The following is a 13446-nucleotide window of genomic DNA, read 5'->3' as shown; positions in this document are numbered from 1 at the left end:
TAGTGTTGGTGTGGGGTGGTGCCAGCCTGGCGCATCATGTGGCAGCCAGGGTGTACAGCGTCAAGTGAAGTAAATCTGGACATTGAGGGGCCATTTATAGCAATGAGCTATAGTTTTATAGCTGTTGTCAAGTAATCAGCTGATTCAATGTCCATTCATCTCCTGCCTCAGCTTAACAGACGTGATCCCCAACCCCGTGAGCGAGCATGTAAAGTCAAAAGGTAAGCTAAAATGTATTCTTAATAATGTCTAAACAAGGTCATAATGAGCTTAATTGCCTCCCCCGCCACTGCCTTTCCCAACCCGCTGTGAAAAAAAACCACTTTCCCACCCGACCTTCGACTGATCACGCCCGCTGACACCCCCGCGGAAAATTCCGGCCTTAGAATTACACTAAAAAAAGAATTACACTAGGTACGAAACTGCACCTGACCTGAATTTATGCCCACACTAAAGATTACCAACTGCAAGACTCTGTATAGTTGTATTTCTCAGACCTCAAAGCAGTTTTCCTAAGAAAACATACGAAAGCAGAAATACTTACGCCATGTTTGACTGTTTTGGCAGCATGTGCAGCTTTCTTCTTTGCATCATAATGTGTTAGAATGTCAATAATTCCCAGAAAGTACACCTCATTCCTCAGGGAGCCTGTAAAATAAATGTACAGTTTCTGAACAGGATGTTGTTAAAATGTACAAATAGATTCCTTAAAAAGGTGGAAAAACATTAAATAAAAGCCGTGAACTACCAATACAGGACATGCAACGGTGGGCATATCTTTCAAATGTCAGGAGAAGGAACAATGAGGGAGCACAAGTAGTACAAGCTACTTCCCAACATGTATCTTTTTTTTTTAATTGAAGAACATATATCCTAATTTGCGAGAGATAACTTTGATTTAGTGAGTTATTTTTCTTCCCATGTAAACTTGCCATTTTACATCTCCACACATCCCATAGCAACTTCAGGCTTTGAACTGGATGCGAATCTGGAGGCATATCACTGGGATTGGCTCTAGGTGTCAGTGGAAATCCAAAATGGTGGGTCTCCAAAGGAGGAGGGAGGGGGGGAAAAAAAAAAATCAGTAAATTGTAGCTGTCTGCTATAAACAGGAGATATGTTCGTTAAAAAGAAATACAAAAAGGGCAGCACTTTACACAAAGTACCCCCTAGGTTTTCCTTTTCTTTTCAAGATCAGAACACGTAACTTATGTAAAGAAATAAACTTGAGTTCGTTACACAAACTGTAACATTTTGGAATTCCTTTGTTTAAATATTTGAGGTATTCTTTAACCACCCATACAAATCATTATATTGTGCGGTCCATTTATAAAAACAAACAAACCAAGTTGGCAACTCTTATTTTAGTTATTCAATGTGCAAGTTTCCAACCTTTGTAATTTGATAGAGGGAAATGAAAGGTTGCCAATGTACTATGTCTATATCCTCTTACAAACGTTAGGCTTGGTAAACATGTATACTTCCATGCACCATACAAGTTAATTCAGGGGAGAGAAAGGTGCAAGTCTGAACAGGTCAGTAGAATCCAAAATAGAACTTGAGTTTTTTCTGCAACACTGATTAGTATAACTTTGCGTTTCTTTTGAGCTGTGTGGTGAATAAAAACAAAGGTCAGCTGTGTAACTGAAGGTACAAATCTCTGAAAATAGGTTAATCTGTTAAGGTGAACTATGTTTACAATTTGTTGGTTTGCAGCAAATGTGTCAATTCACTGCAAGCTAACACATTTATTTCAAAACCTAAATTGAAAATATTAAAACTTAAACCATTTTTAAAATTGGTGAATGGGGAAAATTAAACATTTCACGATGTTGGCAGAGTGACGGTAAAGCACTTTGGAACATCCCGAGGTTGTGAAAGGCGCTATATAGATGCAAGTTCTTTCTTTCTATAACAGGCATCCACTGCACACTAAAATTGCATTATGCGGTCCAGTGTAGCGCAATGTTATGCACATCTGCACTGCTCCAGCATTAGCATGGATCTGCATGATGTACTTTGTAATGCCCCAATTTCAAATTACGATGGGAGATTGGATACTGTGGGCTGGAACATTATTGTTTTGCTTCTAGGATCTGGGTTTGACTACAATCAGATTAATGGGATGAAAGTCTTTCCTCTCTGCCAGAATTATGGGCTCAGCATGAAGAATTCAGGTGGGTATTGTTCCATAATTCAGAACTGCACAAAATCTGGCATTAATTAGTACTGAATTGTAAAATCCTGCTGCTGCCATAAGAAAGGCTGGAGTGGGGAAATGTAAAAATTTAGTGATGCCCTGCATCTTTGGCCAGCATTAACTTAGTTTGGAGTTCAGGTACATTGCCTTTGTGGAGTAAATGAAACTTTGCTCTGCTCATGTGGAACCATCTGATGCCCTCTGCCAAAAGTGAACAGATGTTGATCCTCAGGAATGACACTCCTCACCCTGATAATCACAAAAGAAAACAAATCCCTTCCCTCAAATCTGAACAATAAAAACAGCTGGTGCAATAGAGGGTGATGGTATTATTTGTTTATAAGTGCGCTCAATTATTATGACAACAAACCTCTTCAATGTCAGTAAACTGGGTGTGACCAGTTTGTGGCGATGATTGCCCTCGTATACACTTTCTGGAAGAAGTTATGATGTGATGTGGAAAACATTTTTTTATTGGTTATTGCTGTAGGAGCCTGATGTAATAAAAATGACTGTGACTATAACAATAAAAATCTATTCCATCATGCTTTTTCCAACCCCACCCCAAATATATTTTCCAGGCTCCACAATTTTAACTGTAATCTGTCTAGAACAAAGATGACAAAATCTGTGGGAAATGTCTATGTCTTGAGTCACTTCAGCTCAGAGTTGTTGAGCAAGAGTGCGTGATGGGGACACTCTGACACATAGGGGAGGGTGAGTAATGTGTGGATAGTTTACTCCAGAATGCAGTCACACCACATAGAGAAATACAGGTATAGGAAAAGGAGTGTGACTGACAGTCAGCAGGGTTGGGGGAACTGACACAGTGAAGGAGGAACCGCAGAAACTGGTGATGTCCAACAGGTATGATGTACTTACTACCTGTGGAGATAAGGAAAAAGGCTGCAGGGAGGATGGCCAGAATACTAACTAAAACACCGTAGAGAGGATGCATCCAAGGGGGGTAGCAGAATAGAAAAGTTGTGGTCTTGGGGGATTAGAGGGTATCCTCAGCAGTCATGATTAAGAGTCTAGGAGGATGCGTTGCCTACCCAGCTCCAGACTAAGGGATATTTTAAAGCAGTTAGAAAGGAACTTGGAAGGGAAGGGGGTGAACCAGTTGTTTTGGGTCTATGTCAGAACAAATGACATAGGAAAGATCAGGGAGGAGATCTCACTAAAGGAGTATCAGGAACTAGGAGCTAAATTAACAAGCAGGACTTCGAGGATGGTAATCTCCAGATTATTACTTGAGCCACTTGTTACTTGGCATAGGGATCAGGAAAGTGAATGCGTGACTAAAAGAATGGTGTAGGAAGTAAAGGTTCCATTTCAGGAGACACTGGCACCAGTACTAGGACAGGAAGAAGTTGCATTGCTGGGATGGAGTTCACCTGAACCGGGCTGGGACCAAGGTCCTAGCAGAAAGAGTAAATAAGACTTTAGAAAAGACTTTAAACCAATAAACTTGGGGGGGGGGGGGGGATGTAGAAGAGGGTCTGGGTGGAAATAATAGTAACCTAAAAGGTTTTGGTAGGAAAACCAAAAAAGCAGAATATTTTTTGAATAGTGAGTGACTGGGAAATGTTTGCACTCAGAGGGACCTGGGTGTCCTTGTACATGAATCACAGAAAGTTAACATGCAGGTACAGCAAGCAATTAGGAAAGCAAATGGTATGTTAGCCTTTGTTACAAAGACATTAGAGTATAAGAGTAAAGAAATCTTCGTACAATTATACAGGTAAGGCCACACCTGGAGTACTGTGTACAGTTCTGGTCTCCTTACCTAAGGAAAGACATACTTGCCTTAGAGGGAGTGCAGTGAAGGTTCACTAGACTGGTTCCTGGGATGAGGAGATTGCCCTATGAGGAGAGATTGAGTAGACTAGGCCTATATTCCTTAGAGTTTAGAAGAATGAGAGGTGATCTCATTGAAACATATAAAGTTCTGACAGGGCTCATGCTGGGAAAATGTTTCCCCTGGCTGGGGAATCTAGAACACGGGGTCACAGTCTCAGAATAAGGGGTTCTGAGATGAAGAGAAATTTCTTCACTCAAAGGGTTGTGAATCTTTGGAATTCTCTACCCCAGAGAGCTGTGGATGCTCAGTTGTTGAGTATGTTCAAGACAGAGGTTGATACATTTTTGGGAACAAAGGGAATTAAGGGATATGGGAATAGTGATCTTGTTGAATGGCAGAGCAGGCGTGAAGGGCCAAAGGGCCAAGTGGCCTATTCCAGCTCCTATTTCTTATGTTCTTATGTTATTAAAGATAAGAAAAATGGGTTAAGAGAAAAGGCCAGAGTACAAAGATAATAAATACTCAGGGAACAGAAAAGTTTATAGGAAGTACTAATATAATACCTTTAAAAATCAAGCAGGAGTAATAAAAAATAAGAGCATATTAAATTGTCTGTATAGCAAAGTACAGAGCATCAGTAACAAAACAGGGGAATTAGAGGCAGCAATTAGAAGTGAGGAAACAGGTGTAATAGGGATAACGGAAACATGGCTGGAGACAGGACAGGATTGGCAGTTAAATATTGCAGGCAATATGGTATTTAGAAAAGATAGGGAAGGAAGAATGGGTGGTGAGGGCTGTGTTAATCAGAAATAAGATAAGTAGCAAGAAAGGACATAACCAACAAGATATTGAAACAGAATCCATATGGACTGAGAAGGGGCAGTCACACTATTAGGGGCATCCTACAGAAAGAAAGCAGAGGGAGACATATGTAGGCAAATCTATGAAATTAGTATAATAACACAGAATCAGAGTGAAAGTGGAGAAGGGGTTGGACTCTTTAAACAGCACAAGACTCCATTTTGACCCAATATGCAAGAAGCCCAAACAGGGAGAGAGCACTGCTAGACCTAGTAATGGGAAATGAATCACAGCAGATAAGAGAAGTAAACACAGGAAAACATCAACGGAGTAGTGATTACAATATAATAAGGTTTAAAGTAATGATTGAGAGAGATATAGATAGTTGACATTTTTCCAATCTATTACTTTGGTCTTTGAACTAAGAGGTAACAAGGATGAAGCTAAGGGAGGTAAATTGGAGACAAACATTAAATACTGCCCACTGCAGCTCTTTTAAAGAAGAGATTGACAGAGTTCAGGTGAAATATATTCCACTAAAAAATAACAAACCAGTCAAGAGTCAGATGCCATGGATAAATAGCGAAGTGAGGATAAAATTGAATCTAAAGAAAAAGGCATATATAAAGTACATAAACAATAAAGGAGAAGAGGACAAAAGAGAATATGAGGAGAAAAAAGACAATTAGGGACTCAGAGGAAATATGAAATGAAAATATCAAATAATATAAAAAGAAATAGTATTCTATAGGCATATAAGTAATAAAAGGAGAATTAAGGTAGGGATAGAGCCACTAAGGGATGAGGAAGATAAATTCACAGGAAATGATACTGAAATGGCGTGGATACTGAATAGATACTTTGCCTCAGTTTTCACTGAAGAGGCCAACAAAGAGGAAAGGACAGTAGAATCATAGAATGGTTACAGCACAGAAGGAGGCCATTCGGCCCGTCGAGCCCATGCCAGCTCTCTGCAAGAGCATTTCAGCTAGTCCTACACACCCGCCCTTTCCCTGTAGCCCTGCAAATTTTTCTCCTTCAGGTACTTATCCAATTCCCCTTTGAAAGCCACAATTGAATCTGCCTCCACCACCCTTTCAGGCAGTGTATTCCAGATCCTAACCACTCGCTGCATAAAAAAAGTTTTTCTCATGTCGCCTTTGGTTCTTCTGCCAGTCACCTTAAATCTGTGTCCTCTGGTTCTCGACCCTTCTACCAATGGGAACAGTTTCTCTCTATCTACTCTGTCTAGACCCATGATATTGAACACCTCGATCGAATCTCCTCTCAACCTTCTCTGCTCTAAGGAGAACAACCCCAGCTTCTCCAGTCTATCCACGTAACTGAAGTCCCACATCCCTGGAACCATTCTTGTCGATCTTTTCTGCACCCTCTCGAAGGCCTTCACATCCTTCCTAAAGTGTGGTGCCCAAAAGTGGACAAAATACTCCAGTTGAGGCCGAACCAGTGTTTTATAAAATTTCATTGTAACTTCCTTGCTTTTGTACTCTCTGCCTCTATTTATGAAGCCCAGGATCCAGTATGCCTTTTTTAACCACTTTCTCAACCTGCCCTGCCATCTTCAACAATTTGTGCACATATACTCCCAGGTCTCTCTGTTCATGCACCCACTTTAGAATTGTATCCTTTCGTTTATATCGCCTCTCCTCGTTCTTCCTACCAAAATGTATTACTTCGCACTTTTCTGCGTTAAATTTCATTTGCCACATGTCCGCCCATTCCACCAGCCTGTCTCTGTCTATCACTATCCTCCTCACTGTTCACTATACTTCCAAGTTTTGTGTCATCTGTAAATTTTGAAATTGTGCCCTGTACACCCAAGGCCAAGTCATTAATATAGATCAAGAAAAGCAGTGGTCCTTGTACCGACCCCTGGGGAACACCACTGTGTTCCTTCCTCCAATCCGATAAACAGCCATTCACCACTACTCTCTGTTTCCTGTCACTTAGCCAATTTCGTATCCATGCTGCCACTGTCCCTTTTATTCCATGGGCTTCAACTTTGCTGGCAAGCCTATTATGTGACACTTTATCAAATGCCTTTTGGAAGTCCATGTACACCACATCAACCCTCCCTGTTACTTCATCAAAAAACAAAAGTTAGTTAAACACGATTTGCCTTTAACAAATCTGTGCTGGCTTTCCTTAATTAATCCACACTTGTCCAAGTGACCGTTAATTTTGTCCCAGATTATGGTTTCTAAAACCTTCCCCACTACCGAGGTTAAACTGACTGGCCTGTAGTTGCTGGGTTTATCCTTCCACCCATTTTTGAACATTTGCAATTCTCCAGTCCTCTGGCACCACCCCCGTATCTAAGGAGGATTGGAAGAAGTAGAATAAGTCACGAGCGATATTACAACAGTTAAAATGGAAAGTAAGGAAATACTAGACGTACTAGACAAACAAGCCAAACTTGAGTACAAGATGCCAGGTCCAGATGAATGACACACACAAATACTCACTAGGAGGAGACAGCAGAGGCGCTAGTTTCCATATATAAAAAGTAACTAGAAAATAGTTCCATAGGACTGACAAACAGCAAATGGGATAGAACTAATCAAGTGAACTATAGACCAATTACCTTGTCAGTGGTAGGAAAGATACTAGAATCTTTGCTAAAAGATCAGATAACATAACATCTAGAGACAGAAAATATAATAAAAACTAGTCAGCATACATTTCTAAAAGGAAGCTTATTGAATTATTTGAAGGAACAAAAAAAAGACAAGGGCAATGTAGTAAATATGGACTTTCAGAAGGCCCTCGATAAAATGCCACATAAGTGACTCATGAGAAAGATCAGTCAGCTCAGTAGCAGAATAGATTGAAAGTTAACTATAAAACAGAAAACAGAGGGTAGGAGGTAAGGAAAGTTTCTCAGACTAGCAGAAAGAGGGAAATGGTGTCCACAGGGTTCCGTACTGGGACCATGATACATATACATAAGTGATTTGAACTTAGGATTGGAGGTTTGGTGTTAAAATTTTCAGATGATACCAAATTGGAAATAATAATTCCGTATGTACGGGCCACCAGGTAAATTCGTAGATTTTTTACAGGTCGGAGGCATCCGATCGCAAATTTTGGGCCAAAGAGTTTAGGAAAAATGCCTTTATACAGAGAGTGGTAAGAATGTGGAACTTGCTGCCAGATGGTGTGGTTGAAGCTGATAGCATTGAGGCATTTAAGGGGAGGCTTCATGCGTACATGAGGGAGAACAGAATAGAGGGATACACGGTGGGGGGGGGGGGGGGGGGAGGGTAGGGTGGGTAGAGGCTTGTGCGGAGTATAGACACTGACATAGACCAGTTAGGCTGAATGGCCCTTTTCTGTGCTGTAGTGTGATTCTATGTAATCCGTAGGCAGCACCACAGGAGATTTTACAGTAATCGCTGAAAAAAAATCACTTCTATTATATAGTAATTTAGATATGTCACTGCATGTGTGACTTAAAGTGTTAATATACAATGATAAAAATCTCCGTCGCACCTTCCATACTAGTGCTCCCGATATGTCTTCCTTTTTCCTCAACCGAGGATTCCCCTCTACCGCGATTGACATGGCCCTCAACCGTGTCCGTTCTATTTCCCGCACTTCTGCTCTCACCCCTTCCCTTCCCTCCCAGAACCACAATAGGGTTCCCCTTGTCCTCATCTTTCATCCCACCAGCCCTCACATTCAATGGCTCACCTCCGCCATTTCCACCACCTCCAACGTGATCCCACCACCAAACGCATCTTCCCCTCACCTCCCCTTTCAGCATTCCGAAGGGACCACTCCTTCCGCGACACCCTAGTCCACTCCTTAATAACCCCCTACACCCGGTCCCCTTCCCATGGCACCTTCCCGTGCAAGCACAGGAGATGTAACACCTGCCTTTTTACCTCCTCCCTTCCCACTGTCCAGGGCCCCAAACACTCCTTTCAGGTGAAACAGTGATTTACTTGTACTTCTTGCAATTTAGTATACTGTATTCATTGCTCACGATGCAGTCTCCACTATATTGGGGAGACCAAACGCAGATTCAGTGACCGCTTTGCGCAACACCTCCGTTCAGTCCGCAAGTGTGACCCCAAGCTTCTGGTCGCCTGTCACTTTAATTCTCTGCTCCACTCCCACTCTGACCTCTCAGTCCACGGCCTGTTACACTGTTCCAACGAAGCTCATAGAAACATAGAAGATAGGAGCAGGAGTAGGCCATTCGGCCCCTCGAGCCTGCTCCACCATTCAATGAGATCATGGCTGATCATCCAAATTCAGTACCCTGTCCCTGCCTTCTCCCCATATCCCTTGATCCCTTTAGCCTTAAGAAATATATCTAACTCCTTCTTGAATATATTTAATGAATTGGCCTCAACTGCCTTCTGTGGTAGAGAATTCCACAGGTTCACCACTCTCTGGGTGAAGAAATTCCTCCTCATCTCAGTCCTATATGGCTTACCCCTTATCCTTAGACTGTGACCCCTGGTTCTGGACTATCCGGCCATCGGGAACATCCTTCCTGCGTCTAGTCCTGTTAGAATTTTCTAAGTTTCAATGAGGTCCCCTCTCATTCTTCTAAACTCCAGTGCGTATAAGCCCAATCGACCCAATCTCTCCTCATACGTCATTCCTGCCATCCCAGGTATCAGCCTGGTGAATCTTCGCTGCACTCCCTCCATGGCAAGAACATCCTTCCTCAGATAAGGCGACCAAAACTGCACACAATACTCAAGGTGTGGCCTCACCAAGGCCCTGTACAACTGCAGCAAGACATCCTTGTTCCTGTACTCGAACCCTCTCGCTACGAAGGCAAACATACCATTTGCCTTCTTAACCGCCTGCTGCACCTGCATGCTTACCTTTAGCGACTGGTGCACAAGGACACCCAGGCCTCATTGCACTTCCCCTTCTCCCAATCTATTGCCGTTCAGATAATAATCTGCCTTCCTGTTTTTGCCACCAAAGTAGATAACCTCGCATTTATCCACATTATACTGCATCTGCCATGCATCTGCCCAATCACCCAACCTGTCCAAATCATACTGGAGTTTCTTGGCATCCTCCTCACTGCACACACGCCCACCCAGCTTTGTGTCGTCTGCAAACTTGGAGATATTACATCTAGTTCCCTCGTCTAGATCATTAATATATATTGTGAATAGCTGGGGTCCTAGGACCGATCCTAGCGGTACCCCACTAGTCACTGCCTGCCACTCGGAAAAAGACTTGTTTATCCCAACACTTTGCTTCCTGTCTGCCAACCAGTTCTCTATCCAAGTCAGTACCTTGCCCCCAATCCCATGTGCCTTAACTTTACACACTAATCTCTTATGCGGGACCTTATCGAAAGCCTTCTGAAAGTCCAAATACACCACATCCACTGGTTCTCCCTTATCTATTTTACCAGTTACATCCTCAAAAAATTCCAGTAGATTAGTCAAGCACGATTTATCTTTTGTAAATCCATGTTGACTTTGTCCAATCCTGTCACTGTTTTCCAAGTGCTCTGCTATTACATCTTTTATAATGGACTCTAGCATTTTCCCCACTACCGATGTCAGGCTTACCGGTCTATAATTCCCCGTTTTCTCTTTACTACCTTTTTTGAATAGTGGGGTACATTAGCTACCCTCCAATCCACGGGAACTGTTCCAGAGTCTATCGAATTTTGGAAGATGACCAGCAATGCATCTACTATTTCTAGGGCCACTTCCTTGAGTACCCTAGGATGTAGATTATCAGGCCCTGGGGATTTATCGGCCTTCAATCCCGTCAATTTCCCTAACACCATTTCCCTACAAATACTGATTTCTTTCAGTTCCTCCCTCTCGTTAGACCCTATGTTCCCTGACATCTCTGGGGAGGTTATTTGTGTCCTCCTTTGTGAAGACAGAACCAAAGTATGTATTTAATTGGTCTGCCATTTCTTTGTTCCCCATTATAAATTCCCCTGATTCTAACTGCAAGGGACCTATTCTTGACTTCACCAATCTTTTTCTCTTCACATATCTATAGAAGCTTTTACAGTCAGTTTTTATGTTCCCTGCAAGCTTACTCTCATACTCTATTTCCCCCCTCTTAATTAATCCCTTTGTCCTCCTTTGTTGAATTCTAAACTGCTCCCAATCCTCAGGTTTGCTGCTTTTTCTGGCCAATTATATGTCCTCTCCTTGGATCTTATGCTATCCCTAATTTCCCTTGCCAAACAGGGATGAACAAATTCTGTAGTTCATCCATGCAATCTTCAAATGTTTGCCATTGCCTATCCACCATCCACCCTTTGAGTAACATTCCCCAATTAATCCTACCCAAGTCGCGCCTCATACCATCGTAGTTTCCTTTATTTAAATTCAGGACCCTAGTCTCCGAGTCAAATACTTCACTCTCCATCTTAATGAAGAATTCTATCATATTATGATCGCTACACCCCAAGGGGCCTCGCACAACAAGATTGTTAATTATTCCTTTCTCATTACATAATACCCAGTCTAAGATGGCCTGATCTCTAGTTGGTTCCTCGACATAAGCTCAACGTAAGCTTGAGGAACAGCACCTCATCTTTTGATTAGGCACTTTACAGCCTTCTGTACACAACATCAAGTTCAACAATTTCAGTCCCTAACCTCTGACCCTAACCTTTGCCCCTATTTTTTCACATGGCAGCTGTCGATCATTCTGCCATTCCCATTTACACCTCTTCCAGACTCATCTTTTGTTTCTTTACTTGTCCCATTACCATCTCCTTTTGTCTTGCACCATCATCCCTTTTGTCTTTTAATCTCTCCTGCCTTCCATCCTATCACAGACCTTGCAATTTGTTCTTTCTTCCCCTCTCCTCCCCCCTTTCCCTGCCTGTGCACTTGCTTAAAATCTGTTACATCTCTAATTTTTTCCAATTCTGACAGAAGGTCATCGATTTGAAATGTTAACTCTGTTTCTCTCTCCACAGATGCTCTGTTTTTATTTCAGATATTCAGCATCTGCAGTATTTTGCTTTTGTATGATTAAAAATAGACCTATTTTAGAAAATAAGTAGTTTGGTTAAATTAAGATCTCCAAAAACGCATTCTGGGGAAAATTAGATACACATTTCTCAGAATTAGAATTTGCATTTAATTGTCTTTATCTTTATATAAATGGTTGAATGTTTTTTCAGACATAACGGTTGATTTAAATTAGTTTACATTATACTGACAACTAAGCTTTTATGTTCTGTGTAAATTGCATCAATACATTAATGCCAACAATTATTCTGTTATAGTCACTGGAAACAACTTGTATCCTTTATTGAGTGTTTTGTTGTGTACAAAATGTAAATGTTTACTTACTTTCATGGCTTTTTATGGCATACACATCAATAGTTGGATCAAATTCACCAGGTGCTAATGGTCTTGAGCTGTTCAGTGTATTTCCAGGGCTGTCTGGAGGTGTTCCACATGATCCAGTATGGGCTCCAGCCCCATCACTTTCTCCTTCATCTTCGTCATCCTCAAACTCCATTTCTTCCTGTTCAGCTCGCTCAACATCATGAATACCAACCAGAAGACTGTAGTCCATGATCTTCAGCTGAGCAAGGAACTAAAGTAAAATTACAGAATGGGAAAATCACATTTTAAAGCACTCATAACTAGAAGCAAAACTGTAATGATGATATTAATGTATCCTGAAGAATAAAAATAACTACAAATTTATCACATTAGAATAGAGGTGCTGCATTTGGCATGAGTCCCTCAGGGCTTGGAAGAGGAAAATATCAGTCAAGCTTCCCACCCCTGAATGGGTCGTATCTAGTAACTCGATGCAAATTCCAACTGGGAGAACACGATCTGGCTTGACTGTGATGTTACCCAGGTGTGAATAGCCTGCTGACACTTAGGGCTCGAATTTCCAAGCCCCGTGGAGGTGGGAGTGGGGGTAAAATTGCAGAATCGGGGGGCACGAACCCTTCCTGCCCCCAACCCGCCTCCATGCCCATTTCCCAGGAGGCGGGTACCTGACCTGTGCTGGGAGCCGCCTCCCCGAGGCGGGAAGGGGATTAGTGCCAATTAACTGCCTGTTAACAGGTAGTTAACAGGCAGTTTTTAGCCTAATCCCTATTTTTAGCCCTGAAGTGTGGGCTGTCCAACGGCTCCAAACCACGGCAAGTTAGCGAGGCGGACCGTCTGGCTGAAGGGCTTGGCGATGTCCGGTGTTCAGGTGAGTGATGGGTGCATGAGTGCAGAGGTAAGTGTGTTTGGTGTGTGTAAAGTGTTTAAATAAGTTTTACTTACCTTTACTTACTAATGCAGGCTTCCTTCCTTCAGGTCTCAGGAGTCCCTCATCTCACTGGCACAGAAAGCAGAATGGCCGCGAGCTGTCAAAAGTTGTAGCATTCTGCTTTCTGTTCTAGAGAGGGTCCCCTTCCAGTCCCGGTGAGTACCTGTTGCTTTTGTTCTTTCTGTGGAGAAGGGCTCAAGTTAGAAGTCAGATTGTCAGTGTTTGACAGCTTCGCAGAGCTGTCAAACGCTGATATTTCATCTGTCAAAAGCTCTTGACCGATGAAATGTCAATCCCTGACATCACCTGTAACCGGGTGTCCCTTAATTGGCCTGCTGAGCGGGCTCAACAAGGTCAATCAAGGGAAAATCACGTG

The 13446-nt window shown here is 42.2% G+C and overlaps 1 protein-coding gene across 1 annotated transcript in view; it reads right to left on the bottom strand.

Moving 5' to 3' along the window:
• pip4k2aa (phosphatidylinositol-5-phosphate 4-kinase, type II, alpha a) overlaps positions 1 to 13446 on the bottom strand; it is a 253172-nt gene that overhangs the window by 5322 nt on the left and 234404 nt on the right. Inside the window, exons 8-9 of the mRNA XM_085987778.1 lie at positions 12143 to 12392; positions 545 to 648 (exon numbers count right to left, since the gene is read on the bottom strand). Of these exons, the coding sequence (XP_085843904.1) occupies positions 545 to 648; positions 12143 to 12392 (354 nt within the window). The remainder of the gene's footprint in view (positions 1 to 544; positions 649 to 12142; positions 12393 to 13446) is intronic.

Source organism: Somniosus microcephalus, chromosome 5 (genome assembly GCF_052327205.1).
Source record: "Somniosus microcephalus isolate GS21.2 chromosome 5, FLI_Smic_1.0, whole genome shotgun sequence".
Taxonomy (NCBI): domain Eukaryota; kingdom Metazoa; phylum Chordata; class Chondrichthyes; order Squaliformes; family Somniosidae; genus Somniosus; species Somniosus microcephalus.
This window is presented reverse-complemented; position numbering and strand designations above follow the sequence as displayed.